Raw genomic sequence first — 25,362 nt, 5'->3', positions numbered from 1 at the left:
CCAGCCTTCTCCTCGTCAACACTCTTACCTGTGTTAACGAGAGAATCACTGACATGATGGCAGCTGGTCCTTTTGTGGCAGGGATGAAATGCAGTGGAAATGTTTTTTGGGGATTAAGTTAATTTTCATGTCAAAGAGGGACTTTGCAATTAATAGCAATTCATCTGATCACTCTTCGTGACATTCTGGAGTATATGCAAATTGCCATCATCAGAACTGAGGCAGCAGACTTTGTGAAAATTAGTATTTGTGTCATTCTCAAAACTTTTGACCACGAACTTTTGACCACGACTGTACACTATTATATCTATGGATTAGTCAACAGGGATAGTATACTTCCAGGTCCTGCCTCCCCTATTAATTACTACCAGGTCCTGCCTCCCCTATTAATTACTACCAGGTCCTGCCTCCCCTATTAATTACTACCAGGTCCTGCCTCCCCTATTAATTACTACCAGGTCCTGCATCCCCTATTAATTACTACCAGGTCCTGCCTCCCCTATTCATTACTACCAGGTCCTGCCTCCCCTATTAATTACTACCAGGTCCTGCCTCCCCTATTCATTACTACCAGGTCCTGCATCCCCTATTCATTACTACCAGGTCCTGCCTCCCCTATTAATTACTACCAGGTCCTGCCTCCCCTATTCATTACTACCAGGTCCTGCATCCCCTATTAATTACTACCAGGTCCTGCATCCCCTATTCATTACTACCAGGTCCTGCCTCCCCTATTAATTACTACCAGGTCCTGCTTCCCCTATTCATTACTACCAGGTCCTGCTTCCCCTATTCATTAAGTCCAGGTCCTGCATCCCCTATTAATTAAATCCAGGTCCTGTGTCCCCGATGCAGTCGTTTCCCCCCTTCTTCTGCCCTCTGTCCTGCTTCATTTAAATGCTAAGAGTGTCTCTCTCTCTTTCACTTCTCGCTTTCTCCTGCTAAATAGGTTAGTCTCTCTCTTTTGCCTTCATTCTCCCTTTCTCTGCTTCTAAATCACTCCCTCTTTTCCTTTCATCCTTTCATCCACTCTCTCTCTCTCTCTCTCTCTCTCTCTCTCTCTCTCTCTCTCTCTCTCTCTCTCTCTCTCTGTCTCTGTCTCTGTCTCTCTCGCTCTGTCTCTCTGTCTCTGTCTCTGTCTCTGTCTCTGTCTCTGTCTCTGTCTCTGTCTCTCTCTGTCTCTGTCTCTGTCTCTGTCTCTCTCGCTCTGTCTCTCTGTCTCTGTCTCTGTCTCTGTCTCTGTCTCTGTCTCTCTGTCTCTCTCTCTCTCTCTCTCTCTCTCTCTCTCTCTCTCTCTCTCTCTCTCTCTCTCTCTCTCTCTCTTTCTGTCTCTGTCTCTGTCTCTCTGTCTCTGTCTCTGTCTCTCTCTCTCTGTGTGTCTCTGTCTCTGTCTCTATCTCTGTCTCTCTCTCTCTCTCTCTCTCTCTCTCTCTCTCTCTCTCTCTCTCTCTCTCTCTCTCTCTCTCTCTCTCTCTCTCTCTCTCTCTCTCTGTCTGTCTGTCTCTGTCTCTGTCTCTGTAAACATGAAGCCAATCAGAAGACATGATTAAGCAATTACTATAATGCATAAATATCAGTAGTAGCAGTAGCAGTACGTCTCCTGAGTGGCGCAGTGGTCTAAGGCAGTGCTAACTGTGCCACTAGAGATCCTGGTTCGAATCCAGGCTCTGTCGCAGCCGGCCGCGACCGGGAGACTCATGGGCGGCGCACAATTGGCCCAGCGTCGTCCAGGGTAGGGGAGGGAATGGCCGGCAGGGATGTAGCTCAGTTGATAGAGCATGGCGTTTGCAACGCCAGGGTTGTGGGTTCGATTCCCACGGGGGGCCAGTATAAAAAAAAAAAAATGTATTCACTAACTGTAAGTCGCTCTGGATAAGAGCGTCTGCTAAATGACGTAAATGTAAATGTAATATCTATCGAACTCTCAGATCTACGGGTTTGCCTAAGTAGGGGATAGGGGTCGAACCGGAGTTCAGCACGTGTTTGCTAATAAGTCCTGGTAATGCAATCAGAGGAGAGCCTGCTCCAGTAGACCGATGTATACTCTACAATACAGTGAACGAACTCGCCCTTCTGTGGCATTGAGAAGTCTAGTGCCTTTATGTAATGATGGCTATAGTCACTCTCTCAGGGCAAGTTCAAACCACTTCCCGTTAAGCTAATTTCAGCACGACTTCAGCAAGGTCATTCAAAGGCTGCCAGTTTTAGTTTCATTTGGAAGATACAATCAGAACTCCACTCTGTGTCGTCTGAAGGTACTGTAGATAATTTTGTCCCTTTTGAGGCTAGTGATGGTGGTCATCAAAGCTTCCGGTTCGGAAGACAGGCTCAAAGACACAAAAATGCCCTCGGCTCCCAATCCCTTAGACTCGTCTTGTCGGAAACACTGTGGAATCGACAGCTTAGCTTGTTAGGGACATGCGGATTTGTGATTATTCCGGCCTCTCCATGTACCGCTTTGGAGAGAATTCCCAGCTCGTCCCATGGTTAAGCTCCCTGCCGAGCAGCGTTGTGTTGTGTCTCCTCCAGACTCAGCAGATGGTACGTCCGTGTAATCAGCGGTTTTAGTGGCTTGTTTATAGGCCAGGGGACATGTTGGTACGGTGGCGTCTCGGGATGCCAGGGCAATCTGAGAATCATTCAATAGGACAAGCCCTCTGGAAAGGATATTAGCTGAACCTCCTAAAACGGGGACAAAAAAACATTCTGTACCTGTGGCAATAGAGCCTCTTGTTGGATAGTGAAACTACATGCCAGTACACTCACATTAAGTACCATGCTCTACACATTTTTTAAATGTTGTGTTTTCTCAAATTAAAAACCATAGCTTATGTGAGTGAACATGAAACCCATGTATGACTTCTCTTCAAGCAGATTGATAACAGATGCTTTGCAGCGCCATGTTTCTAATAAGGCACTTTCTAGCTACCACCTTACTTCTAGTGGACTTGAAAATATACAGGACCCCCGTCGACACTAGCTACTTGCTAGTCAGATCAGACTCTCACCAAGTAACCCACTTAACTAGGAATCCTACTCTAGCATTTCTAACACCAGCTCTCTGGGAAGGCTTTGGTTTCTGAGCTAACGTTACTGGACTGCAGTCTGTAGGCCTATAACATGAATGTCATTGCTCCAACCATGTGTTATCCCCATCAATCCATGGATAGGACAGCCCTATCCATTTAAGAGATCCCAAGTCCTTTGGGGCTGATAATATCAACCGAACGTCAATCACCAGTGGATAGGACAGCCCTATCCATTTAAGAGATCCCAAGTCCTTTGGTATTACACTTTGCTATCCTCTTATAAACAAAGAATGAATTCAGTCCTGAAGTCTGTGGCTAAATTCTCCTTTGGATTCCTGTTAGCTGTCCCAGTGGGTAGTGATCCCTGTTAGCTGTTCCAGTGGGTAGAGATCCCTGTTAGCTGTTCCAGTGGGTAGAGATCCCTGTTAGCTGTCCCAGTGGGTAGAGATCCCTGTTAGCTGTCCCAGTGGGTAGAGAACCCTGTTAGCTGTCCCAGTGGGTAGAGAACCCTGTTAGCTGTCCCAGTGGGTAGAGAACCCTGTTAGCTGTCCCAGTGGGTAGAGAACCCTGTTAGCTGTCCCAGTGGGTAGAGAACCCTGTTAGCTGTCCCAGTGGGTAGAGAACCCTGTTAGCTGTCCCAGTGGGTAGAGAACCCTGTTAGCTGTCCCAGTGGGTAGAGAACCCTGTTAGCTGTCCCAGTGGGTAGAGAACCCTGTTAGCTGTCCCAGTGGGTAGAGAACCCTGTTAGCTGTCCCAGTGGGTAGAGAACCCTGTTAGCTGTCCCAGTGGGTAGAGAACCCTGTTAGCTGTCCCAGTGGGTAGAGATCCCTGTTAGCTGTCCCAGTGGGTAGAGAACCCTGTTAGCTGTCCCAGTGGGTAGAGAACCCTGTTAGCTGTCCCAGTGGGTAGAGAACCCTGTTAGCTGTCCCAGTGGGTAGAGAACCCTGTTAGCTGTCCCAGTGGGTAGAGATCCCTGTTAGCTGTCCCAGTGGGTAGAACCCTGTTAGCTGTCCCAGTGGGTAGAGAACCCTGTTAGCTGTCCCAGTGGGTAGAGAACCCTGTTAGCTGTCCCAGTGGGTAGAGAACCCTGTTAGCTGTCCCAGTGGGTAGAGAACCCTGTTAGCTGTCCCAGTGGGTAGAGATCCCTGTTAGCTGTCCCAGTGGGTAGAGAACCCTGTTAGCTGTCCCAGTGGGTAGAGAACCCTGTTAGCTGTCCCAGTGGGTAGAGATCCCTGTTAGCTTGCAGGCACTCTTTTTCTGGCTGCTGAATCATGACGTTGTTGATGTCACTTGGTATTGTGACACCCGGGGGAGTCATGTGACCGATGTGTCATTGGGAGGCGAAGCGATTAAACAGGGTGACACAGAAAACTTGTCACTACTGTCATCTCTGGCAGCTGATCAAAACAAACCAACAGGATGAAGCCTAGCGTATAGCTACAGCAATACACAGAAATGAAACAGGAAAGTTTTTTTTTGCTGAAACCGAAGAGGGAACGATTACACAGTGAAGAGGAGCTCAGCCACGAGGCTGCTGCACTTGTCAGCGTCGCTGTCGCCCCATGGACCAATCAAAATATGGTATTTGGAATCTGGAAGTCTTTGTTGTTGTCACTGTTCTCTCAGTAAATAATGTATTTGTTGACCACGGAACCAAATAGGAAGCCATTGCAAACCAAGAGATTCAACTCAAGTTTTATGCACACGATAATTCTTATCCTGATTTACATCAGACTCAGACAAGAGATTAGGCAACTTCCATCACCCAGACAGACGGGATTAAAGCCCTCATCTCATACTAATGCTGTGTTCATGCTTGATTTGCATTAGTAACTCTTAATTTCAACCCACCAAGACACATCTTCTAAATGCAGTCATGAATATGAAATACGACACTTCCTAAAAGCCATAGCAGCCAATAATAATTAAGTGACAAATGATTAGACCATCGCGCTGACATGCAAGAAAAATAATGTTTATGTTTGTTTGGGTGTTCTTTGCAATACTGCTGACGGTATTTGTTGTCTGCTGATGGTATTTGTTGTCTGCTGATGGTATTTGTTGTCTGCTGATGGTATTTGTTGTCTGCTGATGGTATTTGTTGTCTGCTGATGGTATTTGTTGTCTGCTGATGGTATTTGATGTCTGCTGATGGTGTTTTGTCTGCTGATGGTATTTGTTGTCTGCAGATGGTATTTGTTGTCTGCTGATGGTATTTGTTGTCTGCTGATGGTATTTGTTGTCTGCTGATGGTATTTGTTGTCTGCTGATGGTATTTGTTGTCTGCTGATGGTATTTGTTGTCTGCTGATGGTATTTGTTGTCTGCTGATGGTATTTGTTGTCTGCTGACGGTATTTGTTGTCTGCTGACGGTATTTGTTGTCTGCAGATGGTATTTGTTGTCTGCAGATGGTATTTGTTGTCTGCTGATGGTATTTGTTGTCTGCTGATGGTATTTGTTATGTCTACTTGTGGTAGCATCACTGTCTTGTCGATTACAAAGGGCTGAAGTAGAGTAAACCCATGTTTCTTCATATGAGATGGTCTCTTAATAAAAGCTGCATATTGAACCATCTCTCTGGTGATTCATAATGAACCATCTCTCTGGTGATTCATAAGGAACCATCTCTCTGGTGATTGATAATGAACCATCTCTCTGGTGATTCATAAAGAACAATCTCTCTGATGATTCCCTGAACCACACACTGCACTGGCCCAAATGGCTCCTCCTTAAATATGATGCCCATCATACTTCAATAATACACTTGCTAATGAAATTGTCAAAGACTCCAGCCACCCTAGTCATAGACTGTTCTCTCTGCTACCGCACGGCAAGCGGTACCGGAGTGCCAAGTCTAGGTCCAAAAGACTTCTCAACAGCTTCTACCCCCAAGCCATAAGACTCCTGAACAGCTAATCATGGCTACCCGGACTATTTGCACTGCCCCCCCACCCCATCCTTTTTACGCTGCTGCTACTCTGTTAAGTATTTATGCATAGTCACTTTAACTCTACCCACATGTACATATTACCTCAACTACCTCAACTAGCCGGTGCCCCCGCACATTGACTATGCAACGGTACCCCCCTGTATATATAGCCTCCCTACTGTCACTTTATTTTACTGTATATATAGCCTCCCTACTGTCACTTTATTTTACTTCTGCTCTTTTTTTTCTCAACACTTTTTTGTTGTTGTTTTATTCTTACTTTTTTGTTTAAAATAAATGCACTGTTGGTTAAGGGCTGTAAGTAAGCATTTCACTGTAATGTCTGCACCTGTTGTATTCGGCGCATGTGACCAATAAAATTTGATTTGATTTGATTTGACATTGGCTCCGCTGATTCATGTCACCCTATCAGCTGTCATAATGATACAGTGTAAAGAGTTATAGAAATAGTAGAAAGAGTAACAATGAAGGGCTTGAGTATTATTGAGTCCCTCAAAGGTTTCCCCAGGTGACAGTCAGTAAGTGCTCTATCTCCCTCTCTTAATAACATTCCCATACAGCTGTATCGGGTGATTCACTCAGCCTCAAACTACCTCCTAAAAGGTTCCAGCTTTGCCCACATACATCAGATAAAACACTTAAACAATTACTGTCTTATCTGCTCTCCTCAGAGAGAGGGAGCCTTACTTCATTGTGACCCGATTAGAAATACAGCAAGGTTGTGCAGACTGGTGTTTATCCAGACAGACGGCGGTGTCCGCAGGTAACATTAACATTTGCCCACGCCTCCCTTCCTCTCACAGGAAGACGGCTACTAGTTATTACATACACCTCTCTCTCTTTCTGTCCTCTGGGTTCTCTCTCTCTCTCTCTCTCTCTCTCTCTCTCTCTCTCTCTCTCTCTCTCTCTCTCGCTCTGTCTCTCTCTCTGTCTGTCTCTCGCTCTGTCTCTCTCTCTCTCTCTCTCTCTCTCTCTCTCTCTCTCTCTCTCTCTCTCTCTGTCTGTCTCTCGCTCTGTCTCTCTCTCTCTCTCTCTCTATCTCTCTCTCTGTCTGTCTGTCTGTCTCTCTCTCTCTCTGTCTGTCTGTCTGTCTGTCTGTCTGTCTGTCTGTATGTCTGTCTGTCTGTCTGTCTGTCTGTCTGTCTGTCTGTCTCGTCTGTATGTCAAATCAAATCAAATCAAATCAAATTGCATTTGCCACATGCGCCGAATACAACAGGTGTAGACATTACAGTGAAATGCTTACTTACAAGCCCTTAACCAACATGTTTTTTTTAAAGTGTTATTTAAAAAATATAAAAGCAAATAACTAAAGAGCAGCAGTAAAATAAAATAACAGTAGGGAGGCTATATACAGGGGGGTACCGGTGCAGAGTCAATGTGCGGGGGCACCGGCTAGTCGAGGTAATTGAGGTAATATGTACATGTGGGTAGAGTTAAAGTGACCATGCATAAATAATAAACAGAGTAGCAGCAGCGTAAAAGAGGGGGGTGGGGGTGGGGGGGCAGTGCAAATAGTCCGGGTAGCAATGATTAGCTGTTCAGGAGTCTTATGGCTTGGGGGTAGAAGCTGTTGAGAAGCCTTTTGGACCTAGACTTGGCGCTCCGGTACCACTTGCCGTGCGGTAGCAGAGAGAACAGTCTATGACTAGGGTAGCTGGAGTCTTTGACAATTTTGAGGGCCTTCCTCTGACACCGCCTGGTATAGAGGTCCTGGATGGTAGGAAGCTTGGCCCCAGTGATGTACTGGGCTGTACGCACTACCTTCTGTTGTGCCTTGCGGTCGGAGGCCGAGCAGTTGCCATACCAGGCGATGATGCAACCAGTCAGGATGCTCTCGATGGTGCAGCTGTATAACTTTTTGAGGATCTGAGGACCCATGCCAAATCTTTTCAGTCTCCTGAGGGGGAATAGGCTTTGTCGTGCCCTCTTCACGACTGTCTTGGTGTGTTTGGACCATGATAGTTCGTTGGTGATGTGCACACCATGGAACTTAAAGCTCTCAACCTGTTCCACTACAGCCCCGTCGATGAGAATGGGGGCATGCTCAGTCCTCTTTTTTTTCCTGTAGTCCACAATCATCTCCTTTGTCTTGATCACGTTGAGGGAGAGGTTGTTATCCTGGCACCACACGGCCAGGTCTTGGACCTCCTCCCTATAGGCTGTCTCATCGTTGTCGGTGATCAGGCCTACCACTGTTGTGTCGTCAGCAAACTTAATGATGGTGTTGGAGTCGTGCCTGGCCATGCAGTCATGGGTGAACAGAGAGTACAGGAGGGGACTGAGCATGCACCCCTGAGGGGCACCCGTGTTGAGGATCAGCGTGGCAGATGTGTTGTTACCTACCCTTACCACCTGGGGGCGGCCCGTCAGGAAGTCCAGGATCCAGTTGCAGAGGGAGGTGTTTAGTCCCAGGATCCTTAGCTTAGTGATGAGCTTTGAGGGCACTATGGTGTTGAACGCTGAGCTGTAGTCAATGAACAGCATTCTCACGTAGGTGTTCCTATTGTCCAGGTGGGAAAGGGCAGTGTGGAGTGCAATAGAGATTGCATAATCTGTGGATCTGTTGGGGCGGTATGCAAATTGGAGTGGGTCTAGGGTTTCTGGGATAATGGTGTTGATGTGAGCCATGACCAGCCTTTCAAAGCACTTCATGGCTACAGACGTGAGTGCTACGGGTCGGTAGTCATTTAGGCAGGTTATCTTAGTGTCCTTGGCCACAGGGACTATGGTGGTCTGCTTGAAACATGTTGGTATTACAGACTCAGTCAGGGACATGTTGAAAATGTCAGTGAAGACACTTGCCATTTGGTCAGCACATGCTTGGAGTACACATCCTGGTAATCCGTCTGGCCCTGCGGCCTTGTGAATGTTGACCTGCTTAAAAGTCTTACTCACATCGGCTACGGAAAGCGTGATCACATAGTCATCCGGAAACAGCTGGTGCTCTCATGCATGCTTCAGTGTTGCTTGCCTCGAAGCGAGCATAGACGTGATTTAGCTCCTCTGGTAGGCTTGTGTCACTGGGCAGCTCGCGGCTGTGCTTCCTTTTGTAGTCTGTAATAGTTTTCAAGACCTGCCACATCCGACGAGTGTCAGAGCCGGTGTAGTATGATTCAGTCTGTCTCTGTCTCTCGCTCTCTGTCTCTCGCTCTCTGTCTCTCTCTGCCTACATAGACATTAAGGAACCACAGGAATTAAATACTGTTACTGTTAAGTCATCATTTGTTTCTCAGACACAGACACACACACACACACACACACACACATTAATGACTTGCTTTATTTGAATCCCTCACGTCTCTTTAGTTTTCCCTCTCGTAGACATGTGTATTACTCACTTTCTTTCACAGACACACAGACACACAGACACACAGACACACAGACACACAGACACACAGACACACCAACACACACATAGTTTTCCTCTTCTAGGTCTACTCCCTTTACCTTGCTGCCATACAATGGGTTCTTTAGAAATGCCTGTCTACGGTCCGTCTCTATTGTTCCATGTCCTAACACTGCCTCTCGTCACGTCTCTACTCAAAGGCAGACAGACAGATTGGCATGCTTGGCGGGAGGATGTGTCTTGTCGAGCGCTTGTTGACTGTTTTGTTGACAGCCCACTGGGATGTTATTCTATCTACCCTCCAGTCATGAACTTCAGAACGTTCAAATCTCATTACTGTTTATTGGTGTCCTTCAGTACAACAACAAAAAACACAGTCCTCCAGACATCGTAATTTTTGTGTTTCGCCTGCAGTACCCATGAAATATCCTGTCATTAGTGAATAACAGATTGAAAGTAATACAATACTAAAATCCCATTTCCCCTCTCTTTTCTCTTCTCTCTCCATCTCCCTCTCTTTAGACCATGCTGACTGCAATCTCGATGAGTGCCATCGCTACCAATGGAGTAGTCCCAGGTGGGTGAGCATGCTAATGGGACTACTACTTCTACTAAAGAGCTTGTTTTGGGCTCAAAATGCATATTCAGTGTTTTAGCCCTAGCAACGCTATAATATTAGTCACGTCCAGACTCCTGTTTCCCCACATGAAACTTATACAGCTGTATTTATATGATTAGAGATGGTATCTAATAATCACGTCTCATCCTGGCTAACTCGCCCCTTGATTAGCTGAGAGCAGAGGTGAGAGGAAATTACAGGCTTGGAGTAACAATGTAGCCACCATTTTGTGGTGTAAATCTGGGTCATGTTCATAAGGCACCAAATGTAGAAAATGGGCTGAAATAGGGAGGGACTGCCTGGACCTTTTTTATTTTTTTTATTTCACCTTTATTTAACCAGGTAAGCCAGTTGAGAACAGGTTCTCATTTACAACTGCGACCTGGCCAAGATAAAGCAAAGTAGTGCAATAAAAACAACACAGAGTTACATATGGGGTTAAAAAAAAACATAAAGTCAGAAATACAACAGAAAATATATATACAGTGTGTGCAAATGTAGCAAGTTATGGAGGTAAGGCAATAAATAGGCTATAGTGCAGAATAATTACAATAGTATTAACACTGGAATGCTAGATGTGCAAGAGATTATGTGCAAATAGAGATACTGGGGTGCAAAAGAGCAAAATAAATAACAATATAGGGATGAGGTAGTTGGGTGGGCTAATTTCAGATGGGCTGTGTACAGGTGCAGTGATCGGTAAGGTGCTCTGACAACTGATGCTTAAAGTTATTGAGGGAGATAAGAGTCTCCAGCTTCAGAGATTTTTGCAATTCGTTCCAGTCATTGGCAGCAGAGAACTGGAAGGAATGGCGGCCAAAGGAGGTGTTGGCTTTGGGAATGACCAGAGAGATATACCTGCTGGAGCGCAGGGTGGGTGCTGCTATGGTGACCAATGAGCTAAGATAAGGCGGGGATTTGCCTAGCAGTGATTTATAGATGGCCTGGAGCCAGTGGGTTTGACGACGAACATGTAGTGAGGACCAGCCAACAAGAGCGTACAGGTCACAGTGGTGGGTAGTGTATGGGGCTTTGGAGACAAAACGGATGGCACTGTGATAGACTACATCCAATTTGCTGAGTAGAGTGTTGGAGGCTATTTTGTAAATGACATCGCCGAAGTCAAGGATCGGTAGGATAGTCAGTTTTACGAGGGCATGTTTGGCAGCATGAGTGAAGGAGGCTTTGTTGCGAAATAGGAAGCCGATTCTAGATTTAACTTTGGATTGGAGATTCTTTATGTGAGTCTGGAAGTTGAGTTTACAGTCTAACCAGACACCTAGATATTTGTAGTTGTCCACATACTCTAGGTCAGACCCGTCGAGAGTGGTGATTCTAGTCGGGTGGGCGGGTGCTAGCAGCGTTCGATTGAAAAGCATGCATTTAGTTTTACTAGTGTTTAAGAGCAGTTGAAGGCTACTGAAGGATTGTTTTATGGCATTGAAGCTCGTTTGGAGGTTTGTTAACACAGTGTCCAATGAAGGGCCAGATGTATACAAAATGGTGTCGTCTTCACCAGCAGCAAGAGCGACATCATTGATATACACGGAGAAAAGTGTCGGCCCAAGAATTGAACCCTGTGGCACCCCCATAGAGACTGCCATAGGTCCAGACAACAGGCCCTCCGATTTGACACACTGAACTCTATCTGAGAAGTAGTTGGTGAACCAGGCGAGGCAGTCATTTGAGAAACCAAGGCTATTTAGTCTGCCAATAAGAATGCGGTGGTTGACAGAGTCGAAAGCCTTGGCCAGGTCGATGAAGACGGCTGCACAGTTCTGTCTATTATCAATCGCGGTTATAATATCGTTTAGGACCTTGAGCGTGGCTGAAGTGCACCCGTGACCAGCTCGGAAACCGGATTGCATAGCGGAGAAGGTACGGTGGTATTCGAAATGGTCGATGATCTGTTTGTTAACTTGGCTTTCGAATACTTTCGAAAGGCAGGGCAGGATGGATATAGGTCTGTAGCAGTTTGGATCTAGAGTGTCACCCCCTTTGAAGAGGGGGATGACCGCGGCAGCTTTCCAATCTCTGGGGATCTCAGACGTTATGAAAGAGAGGTTGAACAGACTAGTAATAGGGGTTGCGCCAATTTCGGCGGCTAGTTTTAGAAAGAAAGGGTCCAGATTGTCTAGCCCAGCTGATTTGTAGGGGTCCAGATTTTGCAGCGCTTTCAAAACATCAGCTGTCTGAATTTGTGTGAAGGAGAAGCGGGGGGGGGGCATGGGCAAGTTGCAGCAGAGGGTGCAGAGTTGGTGGCCGGGTTAGTGGTAGCCAGATGGAAAGCATGGCCAGCTGTAGCAAAATGCTTGTTGAAATTCTCGATTATTGTAGATTTATCGGTGGTGATAGTGTTTCCTAGCCTCAGTGCAGTGGGCAGCTGGGAGGAAGTGCTCTTATTCTCCATGGACTTTACAGTGTCCCAAAACTTTTTGGAGTTAGTGCTACAGGATGCAAATTTCTGTTTGAAAAAGTTAGCCTTTGCTTTCCTGACTGCTTGTGTATATTGGTTCCTAACTTCCCTGAAAAGTTGCATATCGCGGGGGCTATTTGATGCTAATGCTGTACGCCACAGGATGTTTTTGTGCTGGTCAAGGGCAGTCAAGTCTGAGGAGAACCAGGGGCTATATCGGTTCTTAGTTCTGTATTTTTTGAATGGGGCATGTTTATTTAAGATTGAGAGGAAATTACTTTTAAGGAACAACCAGGCATCCTCTACTGACGGAATGAGATCTATATCCATCCAGGATACCTGGGCCAGGTCAATTAGGAAGGCCTCCTCGCTAAAGTGTTTTAGGGAGCGTTTGACAGTGATGAGGGGTGGTCGTTTGACCGCGGACCCGTTACGGACGCAGGCAATAAGGCAGTGATTGCTGAGATCCTGGTTGAAGACAGCTGAGGTGTATTTAGAGGGTATGTTAGTCAGGATGATATCTATGAGGGTACCCATGTTTACGGATTTAGGGTTGTACCTGGTAGGTTCGTTGATAATTTGCGTGAGGTTGAGGGCATCTAGCTTGGATTGTAGGATGGCTGGGGTATTAAGCATATCCCAATTTAGGTCACCAAGCAGTACAAACTCTGAGTATAAATGGGGGGCAATCAATTCACATATGGTGTCCAGGGCACAGCTGGGGGCTGAGGGGGGTCTGTAGCAAGCGGCAACAGTGAGAGACTTATTTCTGGAAAGGTGGATTTTTAGAAGTAGAAGCTCAAACTGTTTGGGCACAGACCTGGATAGTATGATGGAGCTCTGCAGGCTATCTCTACAGTAGATTGCAACTCCACCCCCTTTGGCAGTTCTATCTAGACGGAAAATGTTATAGTTGGGGATGGAAATTTCAGAATTTTTGGTGGCCTTCCTGAGCCAGGATTCAGACACTGCTAGAACATCAGGGTTGGCAGAGTGTGCTAACGCAGTGAATAACTCAAACTTAGGAAGTAGACTTCTGATATTTATGTGCAAGAAACCAAGACTTTTGCGATTACAGAAGTCATCAAATGATAGCGCCTGGGGAGTAGGAGTGATACTGAGGGCTGCAGGGCCTGGGTTAGCCTCTACATCACCAGAGGAACAGAGGAGGACTAGAATAAGGATACGGCTAAAGGCTTTAAGAACTGGTCTTCTAGTGCGTTGGGTACATAGAATAAAGGGGGCAGATTTCCGGGTGTTATAGAAAAGATTCAGGGCATTATGTACAGACAAGGATATGGAAGGATATGAGTAAAGTGGAGGTAAACCTAAGCGTTGGGTAACAATGAAAGAGATAGTATCTCTAGAGGCATCAATTGAGTCGGTCTCTGAGTGTATGGGGGGAGGGACAAAGGAGCTATCTAAGGCAGGTTTAGCTAGGCTGGGGGGTCTACAGTGATATAGTACAATTAGAAATAACCGAAACAACAATAAACTAACCATGTTTGGGCTGAGGCTAAACATAAACAGGATGTAGTACCGTAAAAAGGAACAGTCCAGCAGATATCAGCTGTATAGCTGAGTTATCATAAGGTCCGGTGGTGAAGCACTTGTGAGTAAGAGGCCACGGATAGCGTGTGCTAGCGGGCCAGGGCTAGCAGATGGATGGAATCTTCGTGGTTAACGTCGTAACCACATCAGACGATTTCGTCGGCAGACCAGTCGTGTAGGATCGGCGGGGCTTCGTGTCAACACTAGGTGGTCCCGTCCGGTTGACAGAGAGGTAGATAGCCGGGAGATGGGCCTAGCTCAGGATGATTAGCCAGACCACAGCGTCCGTTTTGTTGTAGCCAGCTGGTAGCGATGAATCCGGAGTTAAAGGTCCAGTGATTCAGTGATTCCGGCGGAAAAACTGATATGATCTGGGTCGATAATGCGCTGTGCAGACTGGCCGAATATCCGGTGATCAATGTCCAATGATTAAAATTAATCCCGCGGAAAAAAATCCAATGTTTTGGGTGAAACACCGCTAGCTGTGGCTAATAGCAAGTAGCTAGTTCAGTAGCTAGTTCAGTTTAGTGAGTAAGAGGCCATGGATAGCGTGTGCTAGCGGGCCAGGGCTAGCCGATGGATGGAATCTTCGTGGTTAACGTCGTAACCACATCAGACGATTTCGTCGGCAGACCAGTCGTGTAGGATCGGCGGAGCTCCGTGTCAACACTAGGTGGTCCCGTCCGGTTGACAGAGAGGTAGATAGCCGGGAGATGGGCCTAGCTCAGGATGATTAGCCAGACCACAGCGTCCGTTTTGTTGTAGCCAGCTGGTAGCGATGAATCCGGAGTTAAAGGTCCAGTGATTCAGTGATTCCGGCGGAAAAACTGATATGTTCTGGGTCGATAACGCGCTGTGCAGACTGGCCGAATATCCGGTGATCAATGTCCAGTGATTAAAATTAATCCCGCGGAAAAAAATCCAATGTTCTGGGTGAAACACCGCTAGCTGTGGCTAATAGCAAGTAGCTAGTTAGCTGGCTAGCTAGTTTCAACTGGAGATTCTAGATTCTAGATAAAGGTAAGTCAAAAATAGAATCCGTTCCACATTGAGTGAGGCGGGTTGCAGGAAAGTATATTTTGTAGAAGGATGAAAAGTCTGATAGGGAAATATGTACGAAAAATACAAAAAAACAGGGTATTTACAGGCTATTTACAGACACACGACAGAAGTACCTGTCCAATAAGAAACGCTCATTTTCATTTACCAAAGTCAGAGACCATGCTTTGATTGGAGAATAGCGGGGTTTGGGTCATTTACATGTAATATGACAAAGTACAGTATGTCATTGAAAGATTGTGTGTATTTATTTGTTGTCTGTAGCTGGAGGCTCCTACTACATGATCTCCCGTTCTCTGGGGCCTGAGTTTGGGGGCGCCGTGGGCATTTGTTTCTACCTGGGAACAACGTTTGCTGGGGCCATGTACATCCTCGGGTCCATCGAACTCTTACTGGTAAGAACCTGGGCTTGAAATACTTATCTTTCTCTCTATCCATCCATCTCTCTCTCTCTCTCTCTCTCTCTCTCTCTCTCTCTCTCTCTCTCTGTCTCTGTCTCTCTCTGTGTCTCTCTCTCTCTGTCTCTGTCTCTCTCTGTGTCTCTCTCTGTGTCTCTCTCTCTCTCTCTCTCTCTCTCTCTCTCTCTCTCTCTCTCTGTCTCTCTCTCTCTCTCTCTCTCTCTCTCTCTCTCTCTCTCTCTCTCTCTCTCTCTCTCTCTCTCTCTCTCTGTCTCTCTCTCTCTCTCTCTCCCTCTCTCTCTCTCTCTCTCTCTCTCTGTCTCTCTCCCGCTGATTTTGTGTGTGCGTGCATCTGTCTGTTTGTCTTTCCTTTCATCTCTCTTTCTGTCTGCCCATCTCTCTCTCTCTCTCTTTCGCTCTCTTTCTCTGGTTCAGTCCCGTCTGTGCATGTCATCCTGTCCCTCTTAATTTGTCTGTCTTTCTTTCTCTTTATCCTGCTTTGATGCTATTTTCTCCCTCTCCAACTGTCCACAATGAATTCTAATAAATATAAAGATCTTTCATCTTTGTCTGTCCCCCTCCCTCTCTTTTCCCACACTCATTCTTCCTCTCCCTGTCGCTCCTCTCTCTTGGATTAAGAGCTGAGTAATTATGTAAATTCTGCATTAGGGTGAGATAAAGCCATTGGCAGAATAATGAGACCATTCGTTGAAACTGCCATCACTTTGGTCCAGTGTTATCAACACACTAGGGGTGCATCTCAATTGTATTTCCTTGATTCCTCGCCTCCTCTTTCCTTGTCTTCTCCTCAATATGCATTGGAGGTCTGAGGTTTCTCCACTCAGACCTTCTCCTCCCTCACATTTTGACAAGGAGGTGAGGCGAGAGGACGCAACGACCTCACTATCACCAAAAGCGACAACGGTGACACATCAAAGGATGTGAGTGTGACATGCTCGTGATGCTGAAAAGACAGTGAACATTATACCTCCATGTAGGAGAGCACACCTTTTGTAAAACACAAAGACAACAGACACACACAGCATGATGTTAAAGAGTAAGCAGCCTGTTCACGCAGACATAATAAGCCAGTAGGTCCCAATCATAAGAATACCAAAACACAACCATTAGGTTTAGCATTTCCAAATCTAAATGTACAACTATTACTTTCCATGGCAAACATCTGTATCACGTTCAGCACACAAAGTAACCAGTGATCTAAAGTTTAAAATGCAACAATGTTTCACACTCATAACGCATTATTTTCAGAGATAGCTAGCTAACAACAGCAAGCGAGCTGCAATAAATAAATAAAAAGAACAGTTCCACTCACATGATTATGATCATTTGAAACTTAACTTCTTGTTGAAAGTTAATCTTGAAAAGGGAGAAGTTAACAAATTAGCAACAACATCCTCTTTGACAACAACTGCTGCTGCTGCAGCTCCCGCACTCTTGCCTACAACAAAATCTAGCTAGATAGGCCGTGGGAAAACTACTGCTCACTATTGCACAGTGACCTGTCGGCCTTCGAGAAGGTGGAAGTTTCCATACGTTTTTGTAAAAACAGTAGAACCCATTACAAGTCAAAATGTGATTGGTTGATTCCACTGTCACTCCAGAATTCTGCCCTTAAGGTGTCTGCATACATAGGTTTGGTTTGCTCCTAGCAGAACTCGGCTAGGCGAAGTGAACGTCTGTGCCTCGCATACTCCCTTAAAAGACTTTCGCTTGAAAAATGAGAAAAAAACAGCAATATTAATGTTTGTCCCTCTTGAGATGCCGTATCAACAACATAGCCAGCATACACTTCCTCAAAATAGTCAGAATTAATCTAAGATAAATCAAGAAATCTGTAATTCATTTGGATGTTTTTGCAAAGGTGGTCTTAGTCGCGCAATTTTACATCTAACTAAGATGTTTGGTGCAGTATTTCTCGTTGAATGACAACAAACACTTCATTGAAGAATCCCTTCCATAGTTCTCAATCACTGACGAAGGGGCGAAGACTTCGGGTACCGAACTTCGACTTGCCTCAAGAGAAAAATGTGTGTGCTCGACCAGCCGAACGAACAAAAACTTCACAGAATCTTGTCATAATATATGCACAAACTGTTTCGACTGGGAAGCATGCGACAGGCTTAATACAGTTGAATGGCAGATGCCTTCTATCAAGCTTCTGAGGGCCTAGCCAATGGTGAGCTACACTCTTAGAAAAAGGGTTCCAAAAGCGTTCTTAGGATCCATGTAGAACCCTCTGTGGAAAGGGTTTTACATGGACCCCTAACGGGTTCTACCTGGAACCAAAAGGGTTCTACCTGAAACCAAAAAGGGTTCTTCAAAGGGTTCTCCTATGGGGACAGCTGAAGAACCCTTTTAGGTTCTAGATAGCATATTTATTCTAAGAGTTTAGCTAGCTAGATTTATCTCCCCGTAGACCACCAAAGAAAAATCCTGAATGGATTACATTTTTTATTCTCAGTTTTAACCGTTTCCTTTCTAACACAAATTGAAGAGATTAAATCAGAATATCATTGATAATAATAATATAATCAGAATATCATTGAAAATATGAAATAGAATTAAAACGAAATGTTTATTTAAAAAATACAACAATTATTTTATAAATCCTAGAAGGCCTTGAAGGTTCCCCACTGACGGTTCCCCACTGCACCCCCACTTGTTGTGGCTTTTTATTCTGTTCCATTTGTCTTAAATTGATTGGCTTGAAAGTATGGAAGAGGAAGAACACTTTATTAAAGAGTGCTTGTGAAAGTATTCACCCCCCCTTGGCATTTTTCCTATTTTGTTGCCTTACAACCTGGAATTGAAATTGATTTTGGGGGGGTTTGTATCATTTGATTTACACAACATGCCTACCACTTTGAAGATGCAAAATATATTTTTTTGTGAAACAAACAAGAAATAAGACAAAAAAACTGAAAACTTGAGCGTGCATAACTATTCACCCCCCCCCCCCCCCCCCCCCCCCAAAGTCAATACTTTGTAGAGCCACCTTTTGCAGCAATTACAGCTGCAAGTCTCTTGGGGTATGTCTCTATAAAGCTTGGCACATCTAGCCACTGGGATTTTTTGCCCATTCTTCAAGGCAAAACTGCTCCAGCTCCTTCAAGTTGGATGAGTTCCGCTGTATTAGGATGGCATATCTGACAAAATGTACTATATTTTTTAATAGCAGACGCTATAAAACGGCATCTAAATGTGGGAAAGGGGGATACCTAGTCAGTTGCACAACTGAATGCATTCAACCGAAATGTTTCTTCCGCATTTAACCCAACCCCTCTGAATCAGATAATGATAATGATGGGGCAATTACAGGTTTTATGATTTCATTAACGGCGAAGCTATTTTTACATTGACCCGTGATAAGATATAATGGTAATTCATTTAGAACATGCTTGAGTTGTTCAATTAATTGCGTTAGGCTACTTCAACCCTCTATTTGAAAGGATTTAATGGGAGCGTCAGATTCTGTGTTTCTACAGTTGATCTAGTTCTCTCTCTCTCCCCCCCTACCCTCCCTCACAGATCTACATCCTCCCCCAGGCAGCCATTTTTAAGATGGAGGGTCTGGAGGGGGCAGAGGCGGAGGCAGCGATGCTGAACAACATGCGTGTGTACGGCACCATTGTGCTCAGTTTCATGGCCACGGTGGTGTTTGTGGGGGTCAAGTACGTCAACAAGTTGGCCCTGCTCTTCCTGGCCTGTGTCATTCTGTCCATTCTGGCTGTGTATGCCGGAGTCATCAAGACAGCAATCGAGCCGCCTGACTTCCCGTAAGGAACCCTACTGTTCAATTAACCTGGTTCCAAGTCTGTTTGTGCTGTCTTGCCAACTCCTACGGTCATTGTCACATGAGAATGACCATAAGAGTTGGATAGAAAGCACAGACAGATCTGGGACCAGGCTACTCTTCAATATTGGGGCTGATCCGAACTTGAAGAATATGGGTGTGATGTGAATTATGTTTCATGTAAATCATTTATTGATCGATTTTTGGCCCATATGGAGGATTTGGGGTTTGAGACTGTATATGGCAGATACATTCATGCCATGCTAGAAATGTACACATTAAAATACATGTTCACCCATTTTAAGATTATTTGAAGTGCAGTATATTGAAAATAGAAATTACATTCACAGCACATAAGCAGATGGGTTAAATGGAACATATTCATCTTGTGTGACATTTTCAGTGTGGAAGACTCTACTGTTCAATATGGGGACTGATACCCACAGACTTGTGCTATCTCTCAAAGCCAATGCCTAGGCTTTAGCTCAGGTAGCTAACTCAGTCTAAAGTCATTTTTCAAGAGCGGACGGGCTTCGAATCCCGGGCCGTCACACTAATACATCTCCCCTGCTGCGCAGAGTCTGTATGCTGGGTAATCGCCCGCTGATCTCCAAAGGGTTCGACGTGTGCGCCAAAACACTGGAGAGTGGCAACGGCACGGTCACCACCAAGCTGTGGAATGTCTTCTGCGACTCGCCCTTCCTCAACGCCACCTGCGACGAGTACTTTGTCAACAACAACGTGTCCTTCATCCAGGGCATCCCCGGGGTCATGAGCGGCATCCTCAAAGGTGAACAGAAACCAGCTACTGGTCCTCTGTGGCCCAGTTGGTATAGCAACACCAGGATCGTGGGTTTGATTTCCGCTATGGTCACCCGTATGTAAAATGTTTGCAAGCATGACCGAAGGTCGCTTTGAATAAAATGATTTGCTAAAATGCTAGTGTTATGTTACTATATTATTATAATAGCTATTATTTTGTGGCTATCTACTTTTTATTTCTAAACAGTTACACCTACAGCACAAATAACATGCATTGATCTGGTCCACCTACACTCAGGTCACTGTACCAACAGTACACATGCTTGCACACACACTTGCGGGAAACACCTGCGTGGACTTGCGGGAAGCATACTACAATTTCTTTATTCTGAATTTCTTTTAGCCCTCTTGGATCTCCAAGATCTTGTGCTCCTGGAACTTATGGTCAAGCGATTTTAAATGATATTGATGTATCTAATCTCTTTCTCGCTCTCTCTCATCACCCTCTCTCTCCCTCTCCTCCCTCTTTCTCTTTCCTTCACACTCCCCTCTCTCCCATTCCCCCCCCCCCCCCCCCTTCCCCCCCTCACACACAGAGAACCTATTTGGGAATTACCTGGAGAAGGGAGATCTGGTGGCTAAGAAGGGGATTGCGACCGTTGAGGGCCCTGATGACACGCTGACCAACTCCAACCGCTACGTCCTGGCCGACATCACCAGCTTCTTCACCCTGCTGGTCGGAATCTACTTCCCCTCCGTCACAGGTCAGCTGATAGGAAGCGGATGATGCAAAGAGGAAGAGACACAAGGCTGAATCTCAAAAGTAATTTCCCTCGATTCCTCGTATCCTCAAAGGGTGAATTCACCAAGGGTCAATCTCGAGGAGGAGAGAGGACGCAAGGAATCGAGGGAAAATACTTTTGAGATTCAGCGTTGTGTCTCTTCCTCTTTGCCTTTGTATTGTTTTGTGTGTTTGTTTTTTATCTAGGGGGGATATGGGAGATTTACATAAATTCATTGAAAGACTGAAAGATACAGTAAAATGTTTATCTGATGTCAGGATTTCTTCAACACAACAAGCAGTTTGTTATTAGAAGGATAATGTTGCTGTGTTGTTCAGTTGTAGTAATTTGACAAAGGAGAGTTTGTTTGAAATCTACATTTACATGCTATTGTGTGAGTTTCTACGGTTACCATTTGATTATCTGAGTGTCCTCATTCATGGACCTCTCTGACTGTGTGTCTTGAAGGTCTCTGACTGAAACGTCGACACAGCAAATGTGCAGATGTAATATTGTGTGTGCAGGAGTTTTTCCAAAGTGACCTCTCTACTTGTGTGTCACAGGGATCATGGCCGGATCCAACCGGTCAGGAGATCTGCGCGATGCTCAGAAGTCCATCCCCATCGGCACTATCATGGCCATCACCACTACCTCAATAGTGTGTATCCTTATTCTGGTGCACTTCTGGACTCAGTGGGCTAGTGCACTCAACTTTTAACTGTGGCGCACATGTTATCTGTCAATCAGAGGAGGCTGGTGGGAGGAGCTATATAAGGACGGGCTCATTGTAATGGCTGGAATGGAATCAATGGTATGGTACCAAACACATCAAACACATGGAAACAATGTGCTTGACTCTGTTCCATTTATTCCATTCCAGCCATTACGATGAGCCCGTCCTCCTATAGCTCCTCCCACCAGCCTCCACTGCTGTCAATAGTAAAATAACTATATTTTATACGAACACTTTTGTATTTTACTTTCCAACATAAATACATACAATTGAGGTTTAATTGAATGTAGCCTATGGCCTCAAGCTTGTTATGTTAAGAACGAAAAGCATGTTGCTCTTCCTCTTAATCTCAAGTGACCATTACAGGACAAAGCAATCAATCATGTATCACAATACATCAGACATAACCCAACAATAACCGCACTGTCGAACCATGTTCTTATGTAACTCTCAATGCAGCACTGTAAACTCAGTGTGCAGATATGAAACAGATACGTGAGGATATGTCCCTATGTGCTAGGTATGGTTTTGTGTCTGTCTGTCTGTTTTCCTTAATGTGCCCTTTTATAGACATGTCCGCTGTGATCCTGTTCGGTGCCTGTATCGAGGGAGTGGTCCTTAGGGACAAGTAAGTTATGGATATTAAGTTCAAAGTTCAAGCTTTTCCAGTGCTGAGGTACTTGGTGAGGGAGGCCATACCTGGGTCGTATTCAACTGAAAACGTTTTTAAACATTTCGCAACGGAAAACAAAAATTAGCACATTTACTTGCAGTAGTAGACCAGGTAGTCCCTCCCTGTTTCAGTCAGTTTTCTTCCATTTGGTGTCTAATGAATAGGATCCTGGTAATTGGCTCTCCTCCTACCTTTCTTCATTTCTGATTGGCTGGGTGTCATGTCCATCTCCTTCAGGTTTGGGGAGGGCGTCAATGGCAACCTGGTCATTGGCACCTTGGCTTGGCCGTCCCCGTGGGTTATTGTCATTGGCTCCTTCTTCTCCACCTGTGGGGCGGGGCTTCAGAGCTTAACGGGTGCCCCGCGTCTCATGCAGGCCATCTCCAGGGATGGTGTCGTGCCCATCCTACGGGTCAGTCTGTCATTCTGTAAAAATTCTAGAATTTAGCACTGATCTGGGACCATTAGTTATGATCATTCTCACAACATTCTAGAATTTAGCACTGATCTGAGACCATTAGTTATGATAATTCTGTCAACATTCTAGAATTTAGCACTGATCTGGGACCTTTAGTTATGATAATTCTGTCAACATTCTAGCATTTAGCACTGATCTGGGACCATTAATTATGTTGGTTTGTCAACACGTCTCATATCAGTCTCAGGTGACATTGATCACTATCACTTTTGGTGTCTGTGCACACTAATGTTAATGATCAGGTCTCAGGCAAGCATCAGGTCTCATGTGTGGTTCACCAAAACACCTCAGTAGTATCTACATACAACCTGCCTTGAAATAATGGAATAACTACTGTAAGTTATAACTCTAGTCCATCTCGGTGTGTGATGTGTCCTGCCAGGTGTTTGGCCATGGGAAGGCCAACGGGGAGCCCACCTGGGCCTTGCTACTGACGGCCAGTATCTGTGAGATCGGGATCCTCATTGCCTCCCTGGACGCAGTGGCCCCCATCCTCTCCATGTGAGTGTCTATGAGCCAGATCAGGAGTTGTTCCCCACCTGGCCAGGAAAAACGTGTTTTTAGTCAAATACTATACAGTGGGGAAAAAAAGTATTTAGTCAGCCACCAATTGTGCAAGTTCTCCCACTTAAAAAGATGAGAGAGGCCTGTAATTTTCATCATAGGTACACGTCAACTATGACAGACAAAATGAGAATTTTTTTTCCAGAAAATCACATTGTAGGATTTTTTATGAATTTATTTTCAAATTATGGTGGAAAATAAGTATTTGGTCAATAACAAAAGTTTCTCAATACTTTGTTATATACCCTTTGTTGGCAATGACACAGGTCAAACGTTTTCTGTAAGTCTTCACAAGGTTTTCACACACTGTTGCTGGTATTTTGGCCCATTCCTCCATGCAGATCTCCTCTAGAGCAGTGATGTTTTGGGGCTGTCGCTGGGCAACACGGACTTTCAACTCCCTCCAAAGATTTTCTATGGGGTTGAGATCTGGAGACTGGCTAGGCCACTCCAGGACCTTGAAATGCTTCTTACGAAGCCACTCCTTCGTTGCCCGGGCGGTGTGTTTGGGATCATTGTCATGCTGAAAGACCCAGCCACGTTTCATCTTCAATGCCCTTGCTGATGGAAGGAGGTTTTCACTCAAAATCTCATGATACATGGCCCCATTCATTCTTTCCTTTACACGGATCAGTCGTCCTGGTCCCTTTGCAGAAAAACAGCCCCAAAGCATGATGTTTCCACCCCCATGCTTCACAGTAGGTATGGTGTTCTTTGGATGCAACTCAGCATTCTTTGTCCTCCAAACACAACGAGTTGAGTTTTTACCGAAAAGTTCTATTTTGGTTTCATCTGACCATATGACATTCTCCCAATCCTCTTCTGGATCATCCAAATGCACTCTAGCAAACTTCAGACTGGCCTGGACATGTACTGGCTTAAGCAGGGGGACACGTCTGGCACTGCAGGATTTGAGTCCCTGGCGGCGTAGTGTGTTACTGATGGTAGGCTTTGTTACTTTGGTCCCAGCTCTCTGCAGGTCATTCACTAGGTCCCCCCGTGTGGTTCTGGGATTTTTGCTCACCGTTCTTGTGATCATTTTGACCCCACTGGGTGAGATCTTGCGTGGAGCCCCAGATCGAGGGAGATTATCAGTGGTCTTGTATGTCTTCCATTTACTAATAATTGCTCCCACAGTTGATTTCTTCAAACCAAGCTGCTTACCTATTGCAGATTCAGTCTTCCCAGCCTGGTGCAGGTCTACAATTTTGTTTCTGGTGTCCTTTGACAGCTCTTTGGTCTTGGCCATAGTGGAGTTTGGAGTGTGACTGTTTGAGGTTGTGGACAGGTGTCTTTTATACTGATAACAAGTTCAAACAGGTGCCATTAATACAGGTAACGAGTGGAGGACAGAGGAGCCTCTTAAAGAAGAAGTTACAGGTCTGTGAGAGCCAGAAATCTTGCTTGTTTGTAGGTGACCAAATACTTATTTTCCACCATAATTTGCAAATAAATTCATAAAAAATTCTACAATGTGATTTTCTGGATTTTCTTTCCTCAATTTGTCTGTCATAGTTGACGTGTACCTATGATGAAAATTACAGGCCTCTCTCATCTTTTTAAGTGGGAGAACTTGCACAATTGGTGGCTGACTAAATAGTTTTTTTCCCCACTGTAACTACGTAGTTGGCCAGGTAAAACTCTGGGTCCTAGTTACAGCATATAACTATTTGGACAGGTAAAACTCTTGATCCTAGTATTTACAGCCTATAATGATTTGGCCAGGTAAAACTCTGAGCCCTAGTAGTTACAGCCTATAACTAGGGCCCAGAGTTTCCTGATCAGGTCACATGACCAGGTAAAACTCTTGGCCATATTCATGAGTGCTGGGATGCACTCATCCTGTACTAATATGGATTGTCCTAATATGGACACCGTAAATATGACATAAACTATTTGATTTTATTCAATAAAACTATTTGCAATATTAAAGCTCCCTAAAAATAGAGATTATATAAAAATAAAAATAAATACAAACTTCTGACAATGGACAAATACTTCTCAGCACTTGATAAGGTGAAGTTAAGCACATTCTTAACACAATGCAATGATCTACTAGTATTAACATCTTAGATTATAATTTTTTTGTGTTATAAGCTTATAAGCATCTTATAAGCAAGTAATTGGAGCCTTACAGACATACAACGTGTCCAAATAAAGACAAAATTGTGTTTATTTGTTAGC

The 25,362-nt window shown here is 44.9% G+C and overlaps 1 protein-coding gene across 1 annotated transcript in view; it reads left to right on the top strand.

Moving 5' to 3' along the window:
- LOC311134091 (solute carrier family 12 member 5-like) overlaps positions 1-25,362 on the top strand; it is a gene marked incomplete at both ends in the record, with an annotated part of 287,008 nt that overhangs the window by 247,279 nt on the left and 14,367 nt on the right. Inside the window, 9 exons of the mRNA XM_084167681.1 lie at positions 9,852-9,906; positions 15,239-15,369; positions 18,922-19,169; positions 19,765-19,976; positions 20,545-20,712; positions 21,294-21,392; positions 22,034-22,091; positions 22,374-22,548; positions 22,997-23,115. Coding sequence (XP_084023807.1) covers positions 9,852-9,906; positions 15,239-15,369; positions 18,922-19,169; positions 19,765-19,976; positions 20,545-20,712; positions 21,294-21,392; positions 22,034-22,091; positions 22,374-22,548; positions 22,997-23,115 — 1,265 coding nt within the window. The remainder of the gene's footprint in view (positions 1-9,851; positions 9,907-15,238; positions 15,370-18,921; positions 19,170-19,764; positions 19,977-20,544; positions 20,713-21,293; positions 21,393-22,033; positions 22,092-22,373; positions 22,549-22,996; positions 23,116-25,362) is intronic.

The sequence above is a fragment of the Coregonus lavaretus genome (assembly GCF_964263955.1).
Source record: "Coregonus lavaretus genome assembly, chromosome: 8".
Classification (NCBI taxonomy): Eukaryota; Metazoa; Chordata; class Actinopteri; order Salmoniformes; family Salmonidae; genus Coregonus; species Coregonus lavaretus.
This window is presented reverse-complemented; position numbering and strand designations above follow the sequence as displayed.